Raw genomic sequence first — 23970 nt, forward strand, 5'->3', positions numbered from 1 at the left:
CACCTGATACAGTGAGGGTGGGAGGGAACGGGGACCCAGAAAGGGTCAGACAGAGAACAAAGTAATATCTCTGGGCCTTTTTACCCTGGAAAGGAATTTCAGGTGGGTCAAACCCCACCAGCGTTCTCCAAAACTAGGCAGAGGAAAAACCTAGGGGAAGCTGTTGGTTCAGAATTGAAGATGCTGGAAGTGGGTGAGGACCCTGTCAGAATGATGGAGAAAGAACAGGCATCCCCCCACCGCATCTCCAGAACCCAAAGGCTTTAAAGGGAGCAGTGACTTGATTTATATCCAGTGCTTTATTAAAGATAAATAGTCTCATAAGAGGAGAAGTAAATGTGTTTGCAGGCCAACAGAGAGTGCATGTATATGAGAAAGAGATGAGTGAGGTCCCTGATCTGTGCTCTGAGGGGGTGGTCAGTCAGGCAGGGCCTGGGCCAACCAGTAAGGCAGATGAGGGTCCCTGTCCTGGGGGACTCACTGCTCCTGGGTGCCCCAGGAGATGTAGTCTGGCCGTGTGGCCGCATGGTACTCATCGATGAGCTGCTGCACAATCTCCCTGGATGTGTCCATCTCATCAAAGTTGTCCTTGAACATGTCCTCCTTGCGGAACTGCTCCAGGAAGGCCTCCCGCTTACGCAGCTTGTCATATTGGCGACAGGTTCTCTCGAAGAGCTTGGGGTGTGCAGAAAACAGGGGTTACAAAGAACTTCAAAGAATAATGTGGCCCAGAAAGCTGGGGAACCAAGGCTGGGCTATGCCCACAGCAAAAAAGCTAGAAGCAGGGCCAGCAGATGCAGAGAGGTGAGGTATAGTCAGGAAACTGATTCAGGGAAAAAAGGTGCAAACTTTGAGACTCACCGAGGAGATGCTGGTGTGGTTGGCCATCATGAGCCCGCTGACCCGGTGGGCCGAGGGCAGGTAGGGAGACTTCCTCGACAGGGCCACCTGGATGCTGGCGGGGCCCCACGGGATGAAGTTGGCCAACTTGCGTTCCCGGATCCTCTGCAGGCTCTTGTGGACCTGGGGTGGGCACAGGAGCAGTGGAGGTGGCCTCTCCTCTACCCCTGCAGGTCCAGGGTGCGGGATGAAGGGGCCTCCCCTACCTGGGTGGGGTCCACCTCTCCCTGGATGATGTTGAGGATGGCGATGTAGCAGTGGTTGGTCTGGCGGTCTCGGCCTGTGGACACCATCACGTTCTTGGGCTGCAGCAGCCGCCTCATGACATCCAGGACCGTGGTCTTCCTCACACTGGCCACCTGATAGGACAGTGAGACAGGGACCCGGCCGGCGCTCAGGGCACAGTCCCCCTTTGGCTTCTCTTTGGCAGAAGCCAAAGGCAGAAGGAGGGTGGAGAGCAAGTCAGCAAGAAAGTCGCCCGCTCTGTGCCAGTCCCTGAGCGCAGCGCCTTGGGGTCCGCAAAGGGTAGCTCCTGGGGCAGTGGGGAAGAGAGAAAAGCTAGGACAGGGCCTGTTGGGCCCAGGGCCGGCCTGGCCTGGGACACTGAAGGCTGCTCTTACTGACTGGTCCGTAGTGAGCGGGGTGTAGCCGGTCATGAGGAAGTGGAGCCGTGGGGTGGGAATGAGCGAGGCGATGAGGCCGATGAGGTCATTGTTCATGTAGCCGGGGTAGCGCAGGGTGGTGGTGCTGGCCGACATGATGGTAGACACCTGGGGACAGGCGTGCCATGTTATGGGCCTCAGCCTGTGTGGGACCTCCCTTCCCCAAATGACCCTCCAACAAGGAGGGCTTCAAGTCCAAAGGAGTCCAGGAGTGGGGGCCCACCAGCTGGTTGATCTGGGAGAAGGATGGGTTCTGGATGTGCAGGCGGTCTGTGGCAATCCGGTTCAGGGCTGTGTTGTCCAGCACCACCTGGGGGGACAGAAGAGGATCATAGATCAGATCAATGGGGATAGGAAAAAACAGGAGCTCTGCCTGACCCTAGGCTCTGAAGCTTAATTTCCTTTGAGCTTCATGGCCAGAAAGACTCACTGGAAAGGGATTTGCACTGACCTAGGGCAAAGGAGAGCTCAAAATGGATTTTTAAATTTTTCTTTTCATCTTAATTATTTAAACAGTTTTTTTTTTTGTTCTTGTTTTTTGAGACAGGGTTTCACTTTGTCACCCCGGCTGGAGTGCAGTCAGTGACATGATCTCAGCTCACTGCAGCCTCTGCCTCTGAGGCTCAAGTGATCCTTCTGCACATATCACCACTCCCAACTAATTTTTGTATTTTTAGTAGAGATGGGGTTTCGCCATGTTGCCCAGGCTGGTCTCGAACTCCTAAACTCAAACGATCCAACGACCTTGGCCTCCCAAAGTGCTGGGATTACAGTCATGAGCCACTGCACCTGGCTAAAATGGATTTTTTTTAAATACGTGAAAATGATTTAATAGACTCGAGTGGGTATGGGGTGTTGAGAGTTGGGAGAGGTAGAATCCAGGACTCACCACACAGTCTGCATTCTGCGTCAGCCTCTTGAGTGTGAGGAGTGAGTTGTAAGGCTGGACCACCACATCGCTCATCTCGTCCTGGTTGGGAAACACTGAGTATGTCTGCACCAGCTTCTTAGGATACCTGGTGGGGGTTGGGGAAAGGATCAGGGCAACAGACTGAAGGCCTGGTGAACATGGCGCTCCCTAACAACTGTCCAGAAGCAGATAAATCTTGATGGCGAAACTGGGATGGGGTCAGATCAGTAGAGAAGGGAGCCTTGACTTTTGGAAGTCTGTAGCCCTACAGGGGGAAGGGCAGAGACATCTTAGACTCTGGGCTTCCAAATTGATACCTGGCCACACTCCCTCGACTTTCATCCAGGGCTCAGGTTCTAGGCTCCAGTTCCCACTACTGGGAGTGTGATGGGGTTCTCAGTCATTGTAACTTCATTTTCCTCTCTATAGGAGGGAATATAAGAACTCTTTCCTGTTCCAGCAAATATGGAGTTATATCTGCTGGGTCCCCTAGTCATTTAGGAAGCCAAGTTGGAGACCTTTCCTAATCCCCAAACACAAACTTACCTGTCATTCAGCCGTTCTAAGAGGTAGGAACCCAGTCCAGAGCCTGTCCCCCCAGCAATGGAGTGACACAGCACAAAGCCCTGCATGGGGAAGGGGCAGTCAGTGTACAGGTATCTAGTGGCAGGATGTCAAACTAGACCCATCTCATAGTTTTTTAGGACTCCCATTTTCCCGAGCCCTTGCTTCCCATCCAGTCCCCTCACTTATACAGCTTAGGCAACTGCCTTGTTTCCGGCAAGGCCTGATAGCTTCTGTCCAGTGCAAAGGGTACATGAGTGGGTCTTGTTCATAACAGGTCGCTTCTAGAGGGTGCTGCCAAGCCTTGCCCATGTCGGCTCCTACCAGCATTCCTGGGACACTTACCTCTAGACTGTCACTACCATCTGCCTCCCGGTCTATGATGTCAAAAATGTCCTCATGGATCTTTTCTCCCTGTACAGACATAGGGGAGGGTCAGAGTGGGACAGAACCATGGGAGGTCTCTGACCTCAGAAAAGCCACCCTCAATTCTCCTTATAGCACCCAGAAGTCCTTTTATGGAGCATAGCTACCTGCTTTTATCTACATTGAGAGGCAGTATGGTGCAGTGGTTACAAGAAAGCACTCTACACCCAGACTACCTGGGTTCATACATTAGCTCTATTTTTTTTTGAGACGGAGTCTCTCTCTTTCTCCCAGGCTGGAGTGCAGTGGCGCGATCTTGGCTCATGGCAATCTCCGTCTCCTGGGTTCAAGCGATTCTCCTGCCTCAGCCTCCCCAGTAGCTGGGATTATAGGCGCATGCCACCATGCCCAGCTATTTTTTGTATTTTTAGTAGAATCAGAGTTTCACCATGTTGGCTAGGCTGGTCTTGAACTCCTGACCTCAGGTGATCTGCCTGCCTTGGCCTCCCAAAGTGCTAGGATTACAGGCGTGAGCCACCACGCCTGGCCCATTAACTCTACTTCTATGTAGCTCTGGGCAGCTTATTTAATTGCTCTATGCCTCAGTTTCCTCATCTGTACAATGAAGGTAATAATACAGGTCCATATACCCTTATCTAACAGTGTTGGGGCCAGTTATGTTTTGGAATTCAAAATATTTCAGATTTTAGAAAGGTATTATGGTATATATACTATATATTAAATAAAATTCCAGTGGGAATTTTTATTTAATCAGAAGCACGTTAATCAAATATATTAGTATTTCTGTAATAAAAGGCATCACTAATGACAGTAAGTTGGATAGAAACTATAGGGCCGGGCATGGCGGTTCACGCCTGCAATCCCAGCACTTTGGGAGGCCAAGGCAGGTGGATCACGAGGTCAGGAGATCAAGACCACCCTGGCTAACACAGTAAAACCCCGTCTCCACTAAAAATACAAAAATTAGCCAGGCGTGATGGCAAGCACCTGTAATCCCAGCTACTCGGGAGGCTGAGGCAGGAGAATCGCTTGAACCCGGGCAGCAGAGGTTGCAGTGAGCTGAGAGCGTGCCACTGCACTCCAGCCTGGGCGACAGAGTGAGACTCCGTCTCAAAAAAAATACATAAATAAAAATTAAAAAAAAGAAACTATAAAACAGCCTGTCTTCATTGAAATTTGTTTTTGCTGATAAACTAGTTATGAAATGTCCTTTGGTTTCATGGCTTTCTGGATCCTGGAAAGGCAGATAAGGGACTGTGGACCTGTAGTACTTACTTCTAGGGTTGTTGGGAGATTTAGAAAAATTAATATATGTAAAGCACTTAGAATGACCTGGCACACTGCATTAGCTAGTGTAGGCGCTTGACAATATTACATAGTCCACTCCCTGCAGCCAGGTCTCTCCCTCCAGCATTCATACATCCCTGATCCGGTTTCCCCTCTCTTCGGGACGTCATAGAGCCTGTCCCTACCCAGCGAGTTGTGGGCCCTGCCAGGGAATAGGAAACGACCTGGGAGAATCCGCTGGCCCAGTTGTTGCCAGCTCCTCCTCCATGTTCCGACAGGTAGATGTTCTCTGGGTTGTAGAGCTTGGCATAGGGGGAGTTGAGGATGGAGTGGATCACCCGGGGTTCCAAGTCCAGCAGCACGGCCCGGGGGATGTAGTGCTCATCGTCTGCCTGTCAAGGGGAGTCCAGGAGGGGGCCCAATCAGCTAGGGCGGCCCAAGTCCGAAGTCCTCCCAACTCTGGCTCCCTCCGGCCCTCCCTCCTCAAGCCAGCCGCCTGGCCCTACTGCCCAGCGGGGTTCCCAGTACCAGGCCACTCCCTTCCCTTCCGCCCCCTTGGGCCACTGCCGCCCCCGGCCAAGTCGCTGGGGGCACCTGGTAGAAAAAGACGTCCTTGCGGTCAGTGCCCTCGGTGGCGAACTCCTCCACGATGCCCTCGGGGCTGATACCATGCTCGGCGCACAGCTGTTTCCAGAACTCGAACCCAACTGGGGGGAAGGGGCGGGCAGTGGAGAAAGAAGATATCTAGGTCCGGGCAGGTTCCAATCAGGAGCCGGGGGACTGGGCGCCTGCGTCCAGGGATAAGAAGTCAAGCCGCAGGACTCTCCCGTGTCTGAGGAAAGGACTGTACGCCAGGGACTGGGCAGGGGAGGGCCCCTCGGGGTTGGGCAAGTGGACACTGGGTCAGGGATGTCTCGCCTTTCAGAGAACTACGATTCTGGCAAGGACAGATGGAGTCCAGGATCCCACAGCGAGATCCCATTGACCCTAAGGAACCTGGCTAGCTGAGGGGCCGGAGTTTCGCTCACTCTGATTGCCGCACTGGCCCAACTGTAGGGTGATGATTTCCCTCGGCATCGCTCCTCAGGCACCGGCGTTGCAGCCGCTCCCGCCCGCAACGGCGCCGCACGCCAGCCCGCTCGCCGCAAGACGCAGGCGCCAAACAACCAGCTCCACCCACGAACTTCCTCCGCTCCAATGAGAACCGAGTTCTGGCAATGAATGGCAGGTCTTTAAGCACTGGCCTTCGTTCATGCAGATTGCGCGTGCGCAGCTCCGGATCCGGCTCGGCGCCTCCGGATCCGGCTCCGCGCCTCAGCGAGGGCGGGGTACGGCGTCCTCCCTCCCCTCTGGGTGGGCGCCTGCTTGCGCCTGCGCGCATGCGCGCTGTGGTGCGAAGCCACCTCCCCCGCCGAATCGCGCATCTGCGCAGTTGCTGTTATTGTGACTGTCGGGCCACGGCCCCGGATGTTGTGGCTGCCGCGGGGAGATGGCTGAGGCCGAAGGGGTTCCCACGACCCCAGGCCCGGCTTCGGGGTCGACTTTCAGGGGCCGCCGAGATGTGTCAGGCTCCTGGGAGCGGGACCAGCAGGTTGAGGCGGCGCAGCGGGCCCTGGTGGAGGTGCTGGGGCCTTACGAGCCTCTGCTGAGTCGGGTGCAGGCAGCCCTGGTGTGGGAGCGGCCAGCTAGGAGCGCTCTGTGGTGCCTGGGGCTGAACGCGGCTTTCTGGTGAGAGAACTGGACCCTCGGAAACCCTCCGAGTCCCGAATTCGTTGGTTCCTCTAGGGCTCTACTTCTCGCTTGCCCTGTTTTCTTCGCTGCACTGGCTCCTTCCTGTACTTGCCTAATTTTGCCTCACCTCCTTCCACTCCATCCCGCCTGCAGGCTTCGGCACCCCAGTTCTTCCCAGGGCCGTCCACCCATCTTCTCTGCCTTACCTGTGCCCGCACCCCCGCCCCGCACATCTGGCGGGAGCTTCTGGTAACATCTTGAGCCGCTCAAGAGTGAGCGAGGGCGCCTCTTTTGAGCCCGACAAAGCTGCGTCCCTTTAAAGCCATCACTTCCTTTCTCGTGTCTGCTCAAGTGCAAGTTCTAGATTGTTTCCAGAGGTTTTAGTAGTTTATTGTTGGAGTAGAGGCGTGAAGTCTTGCAAAGGTATCCATAGGTGTGATTATAAAACAAGCTTGAGCGATTCGCATGAATTAGCATGTTATATATCTAGGAAGGAAGTTTATGAAGTCTGAGCGTCAGTGTGAGCCCCCAAAGCTGAAAATTGAAAGAAAATTACAAGCTTTTAAAGAACAGTTAGGAAATGATGACGGAGATTTCACGCGTGTCAAAGCCACCTGTGATTGTAACTCCTCCCTGTTCCAAGGAATTAGAGAGGCATCCTTAGCCATGGTTTATAGGCAAGGAAATTGATGTCTAATACTGTGTGTGAGTTTTCCTGAGCTGGAAAAGTAGCACTGTAAATATGCTTTATTTGTGTGTGTCATGCTCTGTGAAAATGGAACTGCTGCTTCTCTCAGTTGTCATCACCTGAAGTGGACCTAGGACTTCATAGGATCTACCAACCATAATTTTGGATTTATTTGTAATGGAGGAGGTTCCAAGGGAACTGGATTATAGGGGGCTTTCTGCTGCTGAATGGATTAAGACTATTCTGGATAAGCCTGAAACAACAAAATATGTGTGTTTTTTAAATGTGTTTTTGCTAAAAATAGCTTTCCCCTTAAAATTGGTTTTAAAATCAAAACATTTATTATCCTTTATCTGAAAGATTTTCAGTGAGCTGAAGCAGAACAAATAATTCCAAGTTCATTGACCCGAAAACAGTGTTCAGCTATTAAGCTAATCCTCTCCCAGTTTGAAAGAGACCCAGTTAAAGGTGTCACAGTAGTCTCTGGCATTTGTGGCTTCCAGAGCCTTTAGCAAACTCGATGGTAAACTTTTCCTACCACGTTCTTCATTTATTTTTGGTAGTGCTTTTTCCCTTTTTTTTTTTTTTTTTTAAGACAGAGTTTCACTCTTATTGCCCAGGCTGGAGTGCAATGGCGTGATCTCGGCTCACTGCAACCTCCGCCTCCCAGATTCAAGCATTTCCCCTGCCTCAGCCCCCCAAGTAGCTGGGATTACAGGCATGAACCACCACAACCGGCTAATTTTGTATTTTTTTAGTAGAGATGGGGTTTCTCCATGTTGGTCAGGCTGGTCTCGAACTCCCGAGGTCAGGTGATCTGCCTGCCTCGGCCTCCCAAAGTGCTGGGATTACAGGCGTGAGCCACTGCGCCTGGCCTTTTTTTTTTTTTTTTTTTTTTTTTTTTTTTTTGAGACAAGGTCTTGCTCTATCACCCAGGCTGGAGTGCAGTGGTATGATCTTGGCTCATTGAAACTTCCACTTCCTGGGCTCAAGCAGTCTTCCCACCTCAGCCTCCACAGTAGCTGGGACCAGAGGTGCACATCATCATGCTTGGCTAATTTTTTAAATTTTTTGTGGAGACAGGGTCTCACTATATTGCCCAGGCTGGTCTCGAACTCCTAGGCTCTGGTGATCCTCCTGCCTTGGGCTCCCAGAGTGCTGGGATTATAGGCATGAGCCACCGTGCCCAGCCAAGTGCTTCTTCCTTGACCCCTAGGTACTGATTCCCATTGCTCTCTGTAGAAATCTTCACTATAGCACCTCACTGAAGAGTGTTTTATCCAGTCAAAACATTTCCCACAGTGGTTTTGGTATCTCTAGCAAGAAGGCTGGGCCTCATTAAACCAATTTGTATCAAGGTATGACTGCCTGATGGAAAAAAACACTTTATCAGGGTTTACTTATTTTTGTTTTGAGACAGTTTGGCTCTTGTTGCCCAGGCTGGAGTGCAATGGCACGATCTCGGCTCACTACAACCTCCTCCTCCCAGGTTCAAGCGATTCTCCTGCCTCAGCCTCCCGAGCAGCTGGGATTACAGGCATGCGCCACCAATGCCTGGCTAATTTTTGTATTTTTTTGTAGAGACAGTTTTGCCAGGTTGCCCAGGCTCGTCTCAAACTCCTGACCTCAAAGCAATCCACCTGTCTCAGCCTCCCGATGTGCTGGGATTACAGGTGTGAGCCACTGCACTGTACCGGGCCTTAAATGGATTTTTAAACCAAAGATTTATGAATGCAAATGAATTAGTAGCATGTATGCTGTTCTTTTTGAGGAGGGGACCTTTTTTTTTAAATTAATTTTTGTTTTTTGAGATGGAGTCTCGCTCTGTCGCCCAGGCTGGAGTGCAGTGGCGCCATCTCGGCCCACTGCAAGCTCCGCCTCCCGGGTTCACGCCATTCTCCTGACTCAGCCTCCCGAGTAGCTGGGATTACAGGCACGCGCCACCACGCCCGGCTAATTTTTTGTATTTTTTTTTAGTAGAGACGGGATTTCACCGTGTTAGCCAGGATGGTCTCAATCTCCTGACCTCGTGATCTGCGAGGAGGGGACCTTTCGTCTGCCGCTTGTCTGAGAGAGGTTTCTGAAGCAGAATGTGAGGTTGAGGTCTGCACATAAAAGAGCTGCTGTGACTGGGACATATCTTTAGATGTTACAGCTAGCTTTAATTTGCTGGCCTCTACCAGTGTTTACTTAAGCTTATTAACATGCTATGTTTAGAGGCTCACTTAGAACCCCTTTTGTACTCTGGGTCTCTTAAAGCATTGCTGTGATTGGTCTTTATCTTTGGCATTTCCCAGTAGCTTGTCTGTTGTGTATCCAGAACACAGTTACTCTTGTTACAGTCCCATCACATTTTAAGAAGGTGCAGGAGAGAGACAACAAAATGAGGATGTGACTTTTTTTTTTTTTTTTTGAGATGGAGTCTCGCTCTGTCACCCAGGCTGGGGTGCAATGGCGTGATCTTGGCTCACTGCAACTTCCACCTCCTAAGTTCAAGCGATTCTCCCACCCCAGCCTCCCGAGTAGCTGGGATTACAGGCACCCACCATCACGTCTGGCTAATTTTTGTATTTTTGTAGGGTGGAGTTTCACCATGTTGGCCAGGCTGGTCTTGAACTCCTGACCTCAGGTGATCCACCCACCTCGGTCTCCCAAAGTGCTGGGATTACAGGCGTGAGCCACTGTGCCTGGCCGACAATGTGACTCTTGAGACTAAAAGAACAGTTGGGTATGCCATTTCTGGAGAGGACTCCTACCTGTGAAAGGCACAGATACTGTTAAGTCCCCAGAAACTTGGATAGTCTGGCATTGGAGTTCACAGAATTGTTTGGGGAAATGAGCTTCCTTGGTAGGTAATTAGAGATTTAAAATGAAATTTGGGCTTCACATTCTAGTAGTGTCATATTGAGTATGAGTGTTGACATTTCGCTTAGAAATGTGGAAGAGTAACTGTTCAGTTAACAAACATTTTAAATGTTTAAGAAAGGGAGGAGGATCATTAGCTCAAGTCAGAAAAATCAAATCTGAAATATTTAGTTTCTCTTTTATTGTATTGAATAATGGGACAAAAATGACATATCATTAACTGAGATTTTTATGCATTTTGAGGTATTAGGAGATAGGAGTACAAAAAAAAAATCAGAATTCAGGTAGGTAGCTCTTAATTTTCAGTGTTTTGTATCCTCAGTCATATTTTGCTGTAACTGTGAATATGCCCTCTTACATCTTAAAAAAAAAAAAAAGATGGAGATAGATGTAGATACCTTGTCACCATAGTATTCCAAGGTTTTCACACTTTTTTTTTTTCAGGTACCAGAGAATTTATGGTGGCCATATCAGAGGTCTTCCAGCCTAGATTACTTCTGGTCACTGATCTGTTATTGTCTCTAGGATAATAATAGAAATGTCAGGCCGTTACTTCCAATAGCTTGTGTTTTCATTAGTCTCAACCTCATCTGTGAATGAGTGATTTGGGGGAAGAATATGAGAGTAAACAAGCATGTATCCTGACAGGATCAGAAAAGAACAGGTTTGGGTAACTTTTTGGTTTGACTTGTACTCTGAGATCAGAGGAGGGTAAATGAACACTGGAAATGTGTGAACTCCAAGCTCCCTCTCCCACCTAACATGAAGAGATAGTTCAAGGAGGCCTACATAACTGCTGAGCTCTTTCGGTTTTTTTTTTTTTTTTTTTGCTGGGGAATCGGGGGTTGTTGGGGGGGGACAGGGTCTCCCTCTGTTGCCCAGGCTGGAGTGCAGTGGCACAATCATAGCTCACTGCAGCCTCTACCTCCTGGGCTCCAGCAGTCCTCTTGCCTCAGTCTTCCAAGTAGCTGGGACTAGAGGCACATGCCACTGGGCCCAGCCTATTTGCAAAACTTTTGTAGAGACAGAATCTTAATATGTTGCCCAGGCTGGTCTCAAACTCCTCATCTCTAACAGCCCTCCCGGCTTGGTCTCCTAAAGTGCTAGGATTACAGGCATGACCCACTGCACCTTGACTGCTTTGTGGTTTTTAACAATCTGTGAATCTACATAGTCTATGAATTAGGAATATTGTTTTGGAGCAGTCCACAAGCTGAGTACCAAGTAGAGATCTCTGTTGGGATCTGCTTTTTGCAGTCACAAGTCTCAGTGAACCATACTGTATTTCTAGGAGGTTATTATAGAATTTGTTATTTCACAAATGAAATGTAAAAATTGTATCTTTGTCCGCCCCCCCAAAAAAATAAATAAATAAAAATGACCCAAAAAAGTGATTAAGGATATACAGCAATTCTGAGTTAGAAGGTTAGGATTTGAGTAAAAAATAATAGAAACAAGAAATGGAAGATGGGGAGCCCATTTAAGTAGAGATATTTGTTCTGTTAAAAAAAATCTACACATCTGATTTCTTTTCTTTTTTTTTTTTTGAGATGGAGTCTCGCTCTGTCGCCCAGGCTGGAGTGCAGTGGCGCGATCTCGGCTCACTGCAAGCTCCGCCTCCCGGGTTCACGCCAATCTCCTGCCTCAGCCTCCCGAGTAGCTGGGACTACAGGCGCCCGCCACCATGCCCACCTAATTTTTTGTATTATTAGTAGAGACCGGGTTTCACCGTTTTAGCCAGGATGGTCTCAATCTCCTGACCTCGTGATCCGCCCGCCTCGGCCTCCCAAAGTGCTGGGATTACAGGCGTGAGCCACCGCGCCCGGCTACACATCAGATTTCTAATGAAATCTGTTGAGCGAATGTTCCTGATGATAGTCTTTGTAGGGTTCTTGTCTCTGTGAGCCGAGAAGACTCCCAAGGATGCCTTGGTTTATTTACTTCCCCTCTCTTTACCTTTAGTTTTTATCTGCCCTAATTGTATGGTTGAGTGCTTTCTCTCCACTGTTAGCAGCTAGCTGATTTCATTTCTGGTTTTTTTGCAAGCAACAACTGTCACTGCATAATATAGGTTGGGTTAATTTTTCCTTTGAATTTACCGGTGACTTGGGCTCATTAACCAGGCGGTCACAAGTGCTGTACAGTAACAGGCTTTCTGTCCCTGTAGAATGGGATGCTTTGTTTTGAAGTGCCCTTGAGACAATCTTAATCTGTAATAACAAAGGAACCTAGAAATCATGTCTTTGAAAATAGACATGTGGTCATTATTTATGATTATAGCAAACTTTAATTTACTGGTACTAATAGTGAGGCTCCATGGTATAGTTAATCACAAAAGTTTATGTTTGGTTCTGGAATTTCTCACGATGTTTCTGGACACCAATTGCTATTCCAGGGATATTTTATTTAGACTGATCATTTAATTGGATTTTAGTCCCTGACAAAGTGGAGGGACAGTTCACAAAAGGGGAAAAAAAAAATCAATGGATATATAAAATTTCACTCTCACAAATAAGAAAAGAATTCAAATATATGTAAATGGAAATTATTTACTAATTTCTATCTTAAGTTTTTTTTTTGGCGGGGGACAGGATCTGACTGTCGCCCAGGCTCGAGAGCAGTGGTGTGATCATGGCTTATTGCAACCTCAACCTCTGGGCTCAAGCCGTCCTCCCACCTCAGCCTCTCAGGTAGTGGGGACTACAGGTGTGTGTCACCACACCTGGCTAATTGTTTTGTATTTTTCGTAGAAACAGGGTTTCACCATGTTGCCCAGGCTGGTCTTGAACTCCTGGGCTCCAGCAGTCCACCCACCTTGGCCTCCCAAAGTGCTGGGATTACAGGTGTGAGCCGCCACACCTGGCCTTAAGTATTTTTAATGATCATAATTAATTCTGGGGAAAATATGGAAAAATGGGCATATGGCTGATAGGAACATAAATTGGACAGCCTTTCTAGCAAGTAGTTTGGTAACATATTTTAAGCCACTTAAGAAGCTTTTCCAGGGCTGGGGGAAATGGAGAAAGAATACTAATGGGTATGGGTTTCTTTTGGAGTGATGAAAATGTTCTGAAATTACATAAGGCTATTAGTCGTACAGCATTGTGATTTTTTTTTCATCTCTGCTGCTGGCAGATGAATTGAAAGAGAATTTTATCGTATACAAACCATTATCTCAATAAAGCTATTTTCTTACCTTTTTTTGTTTTTGAAACGGAGTCTTACTCTGTGGCCCAGACTGGAGTGCAGTGGCGTGATCTCAGCTCACTGCAACCTCTGCCTCCCAGATTCAAGCAGTTCTCCTGCCTCAGCCTCCCAAGTAGCTGGGACTACCGGCGTGCACCACCATGTCTTGGCTGATTTTTGTATTTTTAGTAGAGATGGAGTTTCACCATGTTGGCCAAAGTGGTCTTGAACTCTTGACCTCAAGTGACCCACCTGCCTCGGCCTCCCAAAGGCTGGGATTACAGGTGTGAGCTACGGTGCCCGACCAATAAAGCTATTTGTTTAAAATAGTTAATGCATTTGACCCAGTAACATGCTCAGTGATGTATAGTTCAGCTTTTATTACATCAAAAAATTGGAAACTTTCGGCTGGACGCAGTGGCTCATGCCTATAATTCTCAGCACTTTGGGAGGCCGTGGCAGGCAGGTCACCTAAGGTCGGGAATTCAAGACCAGCCTGACCAACAATGGAGAAACCCCATCTCTACTAAAAATGCAAAATCAGCCGGGCATGGTGGCGCATGCCTGTAATCCCAGCTACCTTGGGAGGCTGAGGCAGGAGAATCCGTTGAACCTGGGAGGCAGAGGTTGTGGTGACCCAAGATCGCGCCACTGCACTCCAGCCTGGGCAACAAGAGCAAGACTCCGTCTCAAAAAAAAAAAAAAAAAAGTTGGAAACTTCTTAGTTTATTTTTCGTTTATTTTTCTTTTCTTTTTTTTTTTTTGAGAGAGTCTTGCCCTGTCTGTTGCCCAGGCTGGAGTGCAGTGGCGCGATCTCGGCTCACTGCAAGCTCCGCCTCTCAGGTTCCCGCCATTCTCCTGCCTCAGCCTCCCGAGTAGCTGGGACTCCAGGCGCCCACCACCACTCCCGGCTAATTTTTTGTATTTTTAGTAGAGCCAGGGTTTCACCGTGTTAGCCAGGATGGTCTCGATCTCCTGACCTCGTGATCTGCCTGCCTCAGCCTCCCAAAGTGTTGGGATTACAGGCTTGAGCCACCGTCTTAGTTTATTTTATTTTATTTGAGATGGAGTCTTCCTGTGTTGCCCAGGCTGGAGTGCAGTGGCACAATCTCAGCTCACTGCAACCTCCGCCTCCCGGATTCAAGCAGTTCTCCTGCCTCAGCCTCCTGAGTAGCTGGGATTACGGGCACCCGCCACCATGCCTAGCTAATTTTTGTATTTTTAGGTAGAGATGGGGTTTCACCATGTTGGCCAGGCTGGTCTTGAACTCCTGATGTCAAGTGATCTACCTGCTTCAGCCTCCCAAAGTGCTGGAATTACAGGTTTGAGCCACTGCGCCTGGCCCATTCATTGTTTTTTTTGAGACAAGGTTTCACTCTGTCACCCAGGCTAGATTGCAGTGGTGTGATCATGGCTCACTGTACCCTGGAACTCCTGAGCTCAAGTGATCAATCCACCTCATGGCTGATGAGACCGCAGGAGTTCATCACCACACCAGGCTAATTGTCTATGTATTATGTGAAAAAGTTTTAAAACCATAGTGTTTTTATATGTGAATTTTTTAATGAAGAGAATAGCCTGTCTTCACATTTTTTAGAGTACATATGTGGATAATGGATCATTTTAAAAATATTTTATTATGGAAAGCTTAAAACGTGTAAGTAGGCAGAATAATATTGTGTGCCACCATGTACATAATATTATTTTTTTCAATTCCTGGCCAATTTTGTGTCTTCCATACCCCAGTTCTTTTCTACGTCTTCCTTATTGTTTGACACAAATTATTGATGTGTCATATCATTTAATCTAGGTATTTCAGTGTATTTTTCTGAAAAAGAGACTTTAAGAAACATCTGCCATCATTATCGCATGCAAAAAATTAATGATTCTAGTCAGTGTTCACATTTCCAGTTTTCTTATAAATCATAAATGATACTTTTTTTTTTCTTTTCGAGACAGGGTCTTGCTCTGTCTCCCAAGCTGGAGTGCAGTGGCACAATCAGAGCTCACTGCAACCTCAACCTTCTGGCTCTAGCAATCCTCCCACCTCAGCTTCCCAAGTAAATGGGAGTACAAGCGTGCACCACCACACCTAGCTAATGTTTTTCTTTTCAGTAGAGATGAGGTCTTGCTGTGTTGCCTAAGCTGGTCTCAAACTCTTTGACTCAAGTGATCCTCCTGCCTCAGCCTCCCGAAGTATTGGGATTACAGGCTTTAGGTACCACATGTGGCCTGTTGTGTGTGGTTTTATTTGTTGTTTTTTTTTAAACTCTTTTTTTTCCCACAAACCAATTTGTTAGTGTTTAGGTGGTTTTTTCTGTTTTGCTTTTTTGTTTTTTGAGATAGGGTCTCGCTCTGTCACCCAGGCTGGGGTACAGTGGCACGATAACGGCTCGCTGCAACCTCAGTTTCCCGGACTCAAGCTGTCATCCCACCTCAGCCTGTTGAGTAGCTGGGATTACAGGTGCCCGCCACTATGCCCAGCTAATTTTTTGTATTTTTAGTAGAGACGGGGTTTCACCGTGTTGGCCAGGCTGGTCTCAAACTCCTGACCTCAGGTAATCCACCTGGTTTTTTTGTTTGTTTTTGAGTTTTGCTCTTGTTGCCCAGGCATGTGCCACCACACCCAGCTAATTTTTTTGTGTTTTTAGTAGAGACAGGGTTTCACCATGTTGGCCAGGCTTGTCTCGAACTCCTGACCTCAGGTGATCCACCTGCCTTGGCTTCCCAAAGTGCTGGGATTACAGACGTGAGCCACCATGCCTGTACTTTTTTTTCGATAAACATGAATTCATGTTAGTTGTATAATTTTTTTTTTTTTTTTTTGAGACGGAGCCTTACTCTGTCACCCAGGCTGGAATGCAATGGCACAATCTCAGCTCACTGCAACCTCTGCCTCCTGGGTTCAAGCGATTGTCCTGCCTCAGCCTCCTGAGTAGCTGAGATTACAGGCATACACCACCACGCCCAGCTAATTTTGTATTTTTAATAGACATGGGGTTTCTCCATGTTAGCTAGGCTGGTCTCAAACTCCCGATCTCAGGTTATCCACCCACCTAAGGCTCCCAAAGTGCTAGGATTATAGGCATGAGCCACTGTGCCCAGCCGACAACCCTATTTCAATTTTTCCAGCCTACCACCTAAAGGATACTGTGACTATATGTAAGATTAAAGAATAAAAGCAGCTTAACAGAAATAAGCCTCTAGAGCTGCCTCAGGCCATTGATCTTCTCTCTAAAGCCAGTGCATCATCCCAACAAACAAGCACATTTAACAAGGCCAAGGAGAAGAGCTCTAGGGTTTCTTGCTCCCCAGTGCTGCTGCTTCCCTTCCCCAGCAGCAGCACATGGCATCGCTGTTTTCTCCAGAGTACTTGAAAGGGCTCTCTAGGGAGGCTTGCCAGACTGTTGGCAATTTCCCCTTCCCAGAGCACGATTACTAACACAAATAGAAACTAGGGTAGGGAAAGGATATTAAGCTCTCCTAAGAAGGTTGGTTTTCCAGAGATGATGGCAATAAAAACATATCCCTTATAATAAACTGGTAAACGTTAAAAAAAAAAAGACTGTTTTCTAAGACCTGGACTATTTAAATTGCTTGTTACAGCCCTTACCTTCCATTCTTAGAAGCTATGCTTCAACTCAATTCAACATACCTTTGAGTACCTGTTACATGCCGAGTACCTGTTACATGCCAAGGCCTTGTGGTAAGAAGCCCAGTTACAGAAAAAAATAAGACACAAACTTTACTCTCAAGTAAATTCATGTGTGTTTGTGTTCACGATATAACGTGACAGGTAATAATAACAAACAGGAAGATATCTAAGCTGTGATTTGCAAGATAAATGTTAAGGAAGTGGGGCCAAAAGGTGTGGTAAGAGAGAGAAGACATTCAGATAGGGAAAACACCAATCTAGTAAGATACTTAAGGAATTGCAAGTAGTTTGATAAAACTGAAATATAAAAAACAAAGGGAGGGAATCAGTGTGGGGAGAGAGGCAGGATCCAGATCATGAAGGCCCTTTTATGACGGGGGGTAATGGGATTTCATCCTGCAGATGAAGATAAGCCAATAGTTTCATAAAGGGTATATTTTCTGGGTCTTGAAGGCTAAAATTGTGAGCATCTTCCATAACAAGATTAATCCTTGTCCATAAATCAATTTTAGTCCCAGATTTATCTTTTTTTGGAACAAGCCACAATAATAACTTCAGAGGAAGAGGCCGGGTGCGGTGGCTCACGTCTGTAATCCCAGCACTTTGGGAGGCTGAGGCGGGTGGATCACGAGGTCAGGAGATCGAGACAATCCTAGCTAACATGGTAAAACCCCGTCTCTACTAAAAATACAAAAAATTAGCCGGGCGTGGTGGCGGGCGCCTGTAGTCCCAGCTACTCGGGAGGCTGAGGCAGGAGAATGGCATGAACCCGAGAGATGGAGCTTGCAGTGAGCCGAGATCGCACCACTGTACTCCAGCCTGGGCAACAGAGCGAGACTCCGTCTCAAAAAAAAAAAAAACTTCAGAGGAAGAAGAGTTTTCTTTGTGGTATAAAATAACGTTTCTTGGCCAGGCGCGGTGGCTTATGCCTGTAATCCCAACATTTTGGGAGGCTGAGGCGAGCTGATCACTTGAGATCAGGGATTCGAGACCAGCCTGGCCAACAAGACGAAACTCCGTCTCTACTAAAAATACAAAAATTAGCTGGGCGCAGTGGCGCACACCTTAACCCCAGCTACTTAGGAGGCTGAGGCAGGAGTATTACTTGAACCCTGGAGGCGGAGGTTGAAGTGAGTGGAGATCTGTGCCACTGCACTCTAGCCTGGGTGACAGAGTGAGACTCTATCTCAAAAAAAAAAAAAATATATATATATATATATATACACAAAATATATATACACAAAAATATATATACGAAATATATATATATATAAATATATATATATATATATATATATATACATACACAAAATAGATTCTGGCTGGGCGCGGTGGCTCATTCCTGTAATCCCAGCACTTTGGGATGCCGAGGTGGGTGGATCACAAGGTCAGGAGATCGAGATCATCCTGGCTAACATGGTGAAACCCCGTCTCTACTAAAAATACAAAAATTAGCTGGGCGGGGTGGTGCATGCCTGTAATCCCAGCTACTCAGGAGGCTGAGGCAGGAGAATTGCTTGAACCTGGGAGGCAGAGGTTGCAGTGAGCCAAGATCACGCTACTGCACTCTAGCCTGGCGACAGAGCTAAGACTCCGTCTCAAAAAAAAAAAAAAAAAGAAAAAATAGATTCTTCTGGCCAGGTACAGCGGCTCATGCCTCTAATCCCAGTACTTTGGGAGGCCGAGGCGGGCGGATCACTTGAGATCAGGAGTTTGAGACCAGCCTAGCCAACATGGTGAAACCTTGTCTCTATTTAAAAAATTTAAAAATTAGCTGGGCATGGTGAGGGCACCTGTAATCTCAGTTACTTGGGAGACTGGGACAGGAGAATTGCTTGAACCCAGGAGGCAGAGGTTGCAGTGAGCCAAGATGGCGCCATTGCACTTCAGCCTGGGTGACAGCCAGACTCTTATCTCAAAAAAAAAAAAAAAAAAAAAAATTCTTCCAAACAGCAAAACTTAATAGACAGATCACCTCAAAGAACTAGAGTTGACCCCTCCAAGGCAACCAGGTAATTAATATTAATGTTCTCTTACAGGTTTATCAAATATAAAATGGTATAGATAAGTGTGTGCTTCTCCTTTCCTTCCAGCCCTCAACACAAAATTCCTAAATAAAAGGGAGTATCAACATCAGATTGATGTATTTTGTATATAATAAGGTCACATTATACTTGTCATTTTAGAGATGTAACCTAGAAGTCAAGCGGTAAAACAAGCTTTGCAACTATGTGGATGGACAAGATGTAATTGAAGATGAAGTACTTTAGAGATGGTGTGGGTAAGGAATGGAGGAAAAAAAGGGAGGATTCCTCTGCATTCGTTTAGTCCTGCAATGTCTATTCATGCGGGCCAAAAAACTCACAAGCAGATATAACAGTGTAATAAGAAAAAAACTAAAACATTTTTATTTCTTTTCTTTTTTTTTTTTTTTTTTTTTTTTTGAGAAAGGGTCTCAGATTTGTCAGCCAGGCTGGAGTGCAGTGGCACAACCACGGCTCACTGGGGCCTCAACCTCTCAGGCTCAAGCAAGCCTCCCGAGTAGCTGGGACTACAGGTTTGCATCACCATACCCGGCTAATTTTTTTTTTTTTTTTAAATAGAGACAGGGTCTCACTATATTGTCCAGGCTGGTCTCGAACTCCTGGGCTCAAGCCATCCTCCCACCTCAGCCTCCCAAAGTGTTGGGATTATAGGTGTAAGCCGTTGCACCCGGCCGAAAACATTTTTCGGCAACGATAATGAGCATGAGAACTTTCCAACTTGGCAAAAACAACTGCAAATATAGTCAACTCTGGAAATTCACACATGAATTATTCAGTTTGGGGACTGTGATAGCCTGTTACTCCTTCTACCTACTGTAGGCTCACAATCTATTTTTTCTTAATGATTTTTTTTTTTTTCTTAGACAGGGCCTTGCCCTGTTGCCCAGCCTGGGGTGCAGTGGCGTGAACACGTTCACTGCTGCCTCAACCTCCTGGACTTAACCAACCAATCCTCCTGCCTCAGCGCGCTGAGGCAGGGAGAATCAATCTCTTGAATCTGGGAGGTGGAGGTTTCAGTGAGCGGAGATCGTGCCATTGCACTCCAGCCTGGGCGACCAAGAGAGAGACTCCGTCTCAAAAAAAAAAAAAGAAAGAAAGAAATAGGGTTGTCATTGGTGACTGGATTTCTGAGTTCTTGTTGCCGTCCATCCCTCATTCTTTGTATGATTTTAAAATGTTATTTTTAAAAATTATGGCCAGGTGTCATGCCTCACACCTGTAATCCCAGCTACATGGGAGGCTGAGGCAGGAGAATTGCTTGAACCTGGGAGGCAGAGGTTGCAGTGAACTGAGATTGCGCTACTGCACTCCAGGCTGGGCGACAGAGTGGAACTCCGTCTCAAAATAAATAAATACATACATACATACATACGTTTATCCGGCTGTACATTTGAATATACATACATAAATGGGGGACTGGCCTGAGGAACTTTACATTTTGTTTGTAGATTTTTTTTTTTACTTTTTTTTTTTTTTTTTTTTGAGACGGAGTTTCACTCTTGTTGCCCAGGCTGGAGTGCAATGGCGCGATCTTGGCTCACTGCAACCTCCACCTTCTGGTTGAAGCGATTCTCCTGCCTCAGCCTCCCGAGTAGCTGGGACTACATGCATGCACCACCACGTCCAGCTAATTTTTTTTGTATTTTTAGTAGAGACGGGGTTTCACCATGTTGGCCAGGATGGTCTCGATCTCTTGACCTCGTGATCTGCCTGCCTCAGCCTCCCAAAGTGCTGGGATTACAGGCATGAGCCACCGCGCCCAGCCTTTATTTTGAAATGGAGTCTTGCTTTGTCTCCCAGTCTGGAGTACAGTGGCGCGATCTCAGCTCACTGCAACCTCCACCTCCCAGGTTCAGGCGATTCTTCTGCCTCACCCTCCCGAGTAGCTGGGACTACAGGCACGCCACTGCACCTGGCTAATTTTTGTACTTTTAGTAGAGACAGGGTTTCGCCATGTTGTCCAGGCTGGTTTTGAACTCCTAACCTCAGGTGATCTGCCCACCTTGGCCTCCCAAAGTGTTGGAATTACAGGCTTCAGCCACCATGCCTAGTCTTTTCGGAATACTGTGAAATGCTATTTATATTCTGTCCTAATCTATACATGATTTTCATATTGGCTCCAATATTTGTTTTTTTGAGACCAGAATCTCACTCCGCTACCCAGGCTGGAGGTGCAGTGGTGCGATCTCCGCTCACTGCAACCTCTACCTCCGAGGCTAGCAATTCTTGTGTCGCAGTCCCCCAGGTAACTGGGACCGCAAGCGCGCCACCATGCTCAGCTCATTTTTTGTATTTGTTTTTAGAGATGGTGTTTCCCCATGTTGCCGAGGCTTGTCTCGAGCTCCTGAGCTCAAGCAGTCTGCCTGCCTCAGCCTCCCAAAGTGCTGGGATTACAGGCATGAGCCACCACACCTGGCCAGGGCTCTATAGTTCATGTTCACATCACATGTTACTTAGGGGGAAAAAAGGGAAAAAATGACCCAGAGTGTAGCATTTATGCTATCTGTACTAATCTGTGTTTCTGAATTTCCTCATTTAATATTAAACCAAAATAGATCTGAAAAAAATAACTACCTTAACACTTAGCATCTAAAAGAAAAAATTCTTTAGTATCATTAGATGTGTTCTCAATGTCAGATTTCTCAGATTGTTCAATTTTTTTTTTTTTTTTTTTTTTGAGACAGAGTCTTGCTCTGTCGCCCAGGCTGGAGTGCAGTGGCGCGATCTTGGCTCACTGCAAGCTCCGCCTCCCAGGTTCACGCCATTCTCGTCTCAGCCTCCCGAGCAGCTGGGACTACAGGCGCCCGCCACCATGCCCAGCTAATTTTTTTGTATTTTTAGTAGAGACAGGGTTTCACCATATTAACCAGGATGGTCTCGATCTCCTGACCTCAAGATCCGCCCGCCTCTGCCTCCCAAAGTGCTGGGATTACAGGCTTGAACCACCACGCCTGGCCTCAAAATGTTTTTATGGTTGATTCCTTCAAATAAGAACTAGCTTTTCCTTTACCTTATTGATGTGATGCCTTACACTTACTGATTTTTTTGTATGTTAAACCGCCCTTGCAGTCTTGGGATAAATCTCATTTGTTCATGGTGTATAATACTTTTAATATGCTGCTGAATTTAACTTGCTAGTATTTTATTGAAGATTTTTACATCTATATTCATAAGGAATATTGGTCTACAGTTTTATTGTGTCTTTGGCTTTGGTATCAGGATAATGCTGGCCTCACAAAATAAATCAAGAAGTGTTTCCTTTTTTTGGTTTTTTGGAAGAGTTTGAGAAGCATTTGTGTTAATTCTGGAGAACTTGCTTTTATTTATTTATTTATTTATTTTGAGACAGAGTCTCACTCTGTTGCCCAGGCTGGAGTGCAGTGGCATGATCTTGGCTCACTGTAACCTCCGCCTCTTGGGTTCTAGCAATTCTCGTGCTTCAGCCTCCCAGGTAGTTGGGATTACAGGCATGCCTCAGCCTCCCAGGTAGCTGGGATTACAGGCGCACACCACCACACCTGGCTAATTTTTGTATTTTTGGTAGATACGGAGTTTCACCATGTTGGCCAGGCTGGCCTCAAACTCCCGACCTCAGGTGATCCACCTGTCTCAGCCTCCCAAAGTGCTGGGATTACAGGCTTGAGCCACTGTGCCTGGCCAGAACTTGCTTTTCAATATAGCTTTCATGCCAACTTTCTGTGTGACCTTAATCAAATATTTTTCAGGCCTCAGTTCCTATATCTGTAAAAAGATATGTAATTGAATTAAATGCTCTTGAGTGCATCTCTGTCAGTTTGTTGCCCTACACTAGGGTCTAATTTGGTAGAAAGATGTTTGCTTTCATTATAACAGCTTGTTATCAAGGATGAATTTCTCCGTGAAATTAATAGAGATATAGACTGGAAAGCTGAAGGAGCTTTAAGAGGTTATTTGATTTAGTCCTCTGCCTTTACAGCAGCAAATTATTTTCTCTGCCCCATAGGTAGAGTAGTTAAGGTCCAGAAGGTTTAAATGATTTACCGAAGGTGTATAACTAGTTAAGTGTCAGAACAAAAAAAGCTAGACCTCAAGTCTGTTTACCACAGAGCCCATCGTACACACGTGGCCTTTTCTGAAATTAGGATAACTAGGTAAATGATCTTTCTTCTGTTTTTCTTCCTCTGTAGGTTTTTTGCCCTGACATCTCTTCGTCTTGTGTTTTTACTTGCATTTGGCTTGATGATCATTGTGTGTATTGATCAATGGAAGAACAAAATCTGGCCTGAAATAAAAGGTGAGTTTGGTAGCATTTAGAACAATCTGAACTGAAGATGGCCTTTCCTATAATTTGTACCTTTAGTATTAGGGGTTTATGAGGAGGTGTATGGAGCTGGGGACTGTCTTTTGAAGTCTGAATCATTTGCTTTAGGAGGCACTTGAAGGGCTTGTGCCCCAATTATGGTTCCTTAGAGCTGGGTTCTGCCCTTCCCATTGTTACTAAGCACAGGAAATCTGCACTCACCACCTGAGTTATTTTTGCCAACATAATGGCCTGAGGAATAAGTAGTCCTCAAATGAAAAATAATAAATTATCGTTATTGGACACTGCATCTTTATTGAGGCAGTACCTCTCAGGAATTCCTTTTACATTGCTCACTTGCAAAACACTAGGCTAGGCAATTGTGACTTATAGAAAGTACCATGATGGCCGGGCGCAGTGGCTAACGCCTATTAGTAATCCCTGCACTTTGGGAGTCCGAGGCGGGTGGATCACCTGAGGTCAGGAGTTCGAGCCCAGCCTGGCCAACATGATGAAACCCCGTCTAATAAAAATACAAAAAATTAGCTGGGCATGGTGGTGCATACCTGTAATCTCAGCCACTAAGGAGGCTGAGGCAGGAGAATCACTTGAACCTGGGAGGCGGAGGTTGCAGTGAGCCGAGATCGTGCCACTGCACTCCAGCCTCAGTGACAAGAGCAAAACTCAGTCTCAAAAAAAAAAAAAAAAGAAAGTACCATGACATGTGGTGTCTTTTTAAAAAGCTAATACATACATAAACCAATGAAAAATTAAGTGACAATTATAGACCAGCACCACAGATGTCACAGTG

At 46.8% G+C, this 23970-nt stretch overlaps 2 protein-coding genes across 3 annotated transcripts in view; one reads left to right on the top strand and one right to left on the bottom strand.

Annotated features, from left to right (window-relative positions):
* Positions 1 to 280: 280 nt before the first annotated feature.
* TUBG1 (tubulin gamma 1) lies at positions 281 to 6077 on the bottom strand. The gene is given in 11 exon segments (NM_001280021.1): positions 281 to 675; positions 862 to 1023; positions 1107 to 1259; positions 1521 to 1670; positions 1786 to 1872; positions 2452 to 2578; positions 3019 to 3098; positions 3382 to 3450; positions 4935 to 5102; positions 5305 to 5417; positions 5739 to 6077. Coding segments are annotated over 11 exon segments (1356 nt in total). The 5' UTR covers positions 5788 to 6077; the 3' UTR covers positions 281 to 477.
* Positions 6020 to 23970, top strand: part of RETREG3 (reticulophagy regulator family member 3) — a 29677-nt gene continuing 11726 nt past the window's right edge. Inside the window, exons 1-2 of one of the 2 annotated variants that reach the window (XM_001162621.7) lie at positions 6020 to 6438; positions 23047 to 23153. In XM_001162621.7, coding sequence (XP_001162621.1) covers positions 6200 to 6438; positions 23047 to 23153 — 346 coding nt within the window. In that variant the 5' untranslated portion in view covers positions 6020 to 6199. Of the gene's footprint in view, positions 6439 to 19021; positions 19117 to 23046; positions 23154 to 23970 lie in introns of those variants that run through there. The other variant, XM_016931781.4, reaches the window with a different exon arrangement.

This window comes from Pan troglodytes, chromosome 19, assembly GCF_028858775.2.
Source record: "Pan troglodytes isolate AG18354 chromosome 19, NHGRI_mPanTro3-v2.0_pri, whole genome shotgun sequence".
Taxonomy (NCBI): domain Eukaryota; kingdom Metazoa; phylum Chordata; class Mammalia; order Primates; family Hominidae; genus Pan; species Pan troglodytes.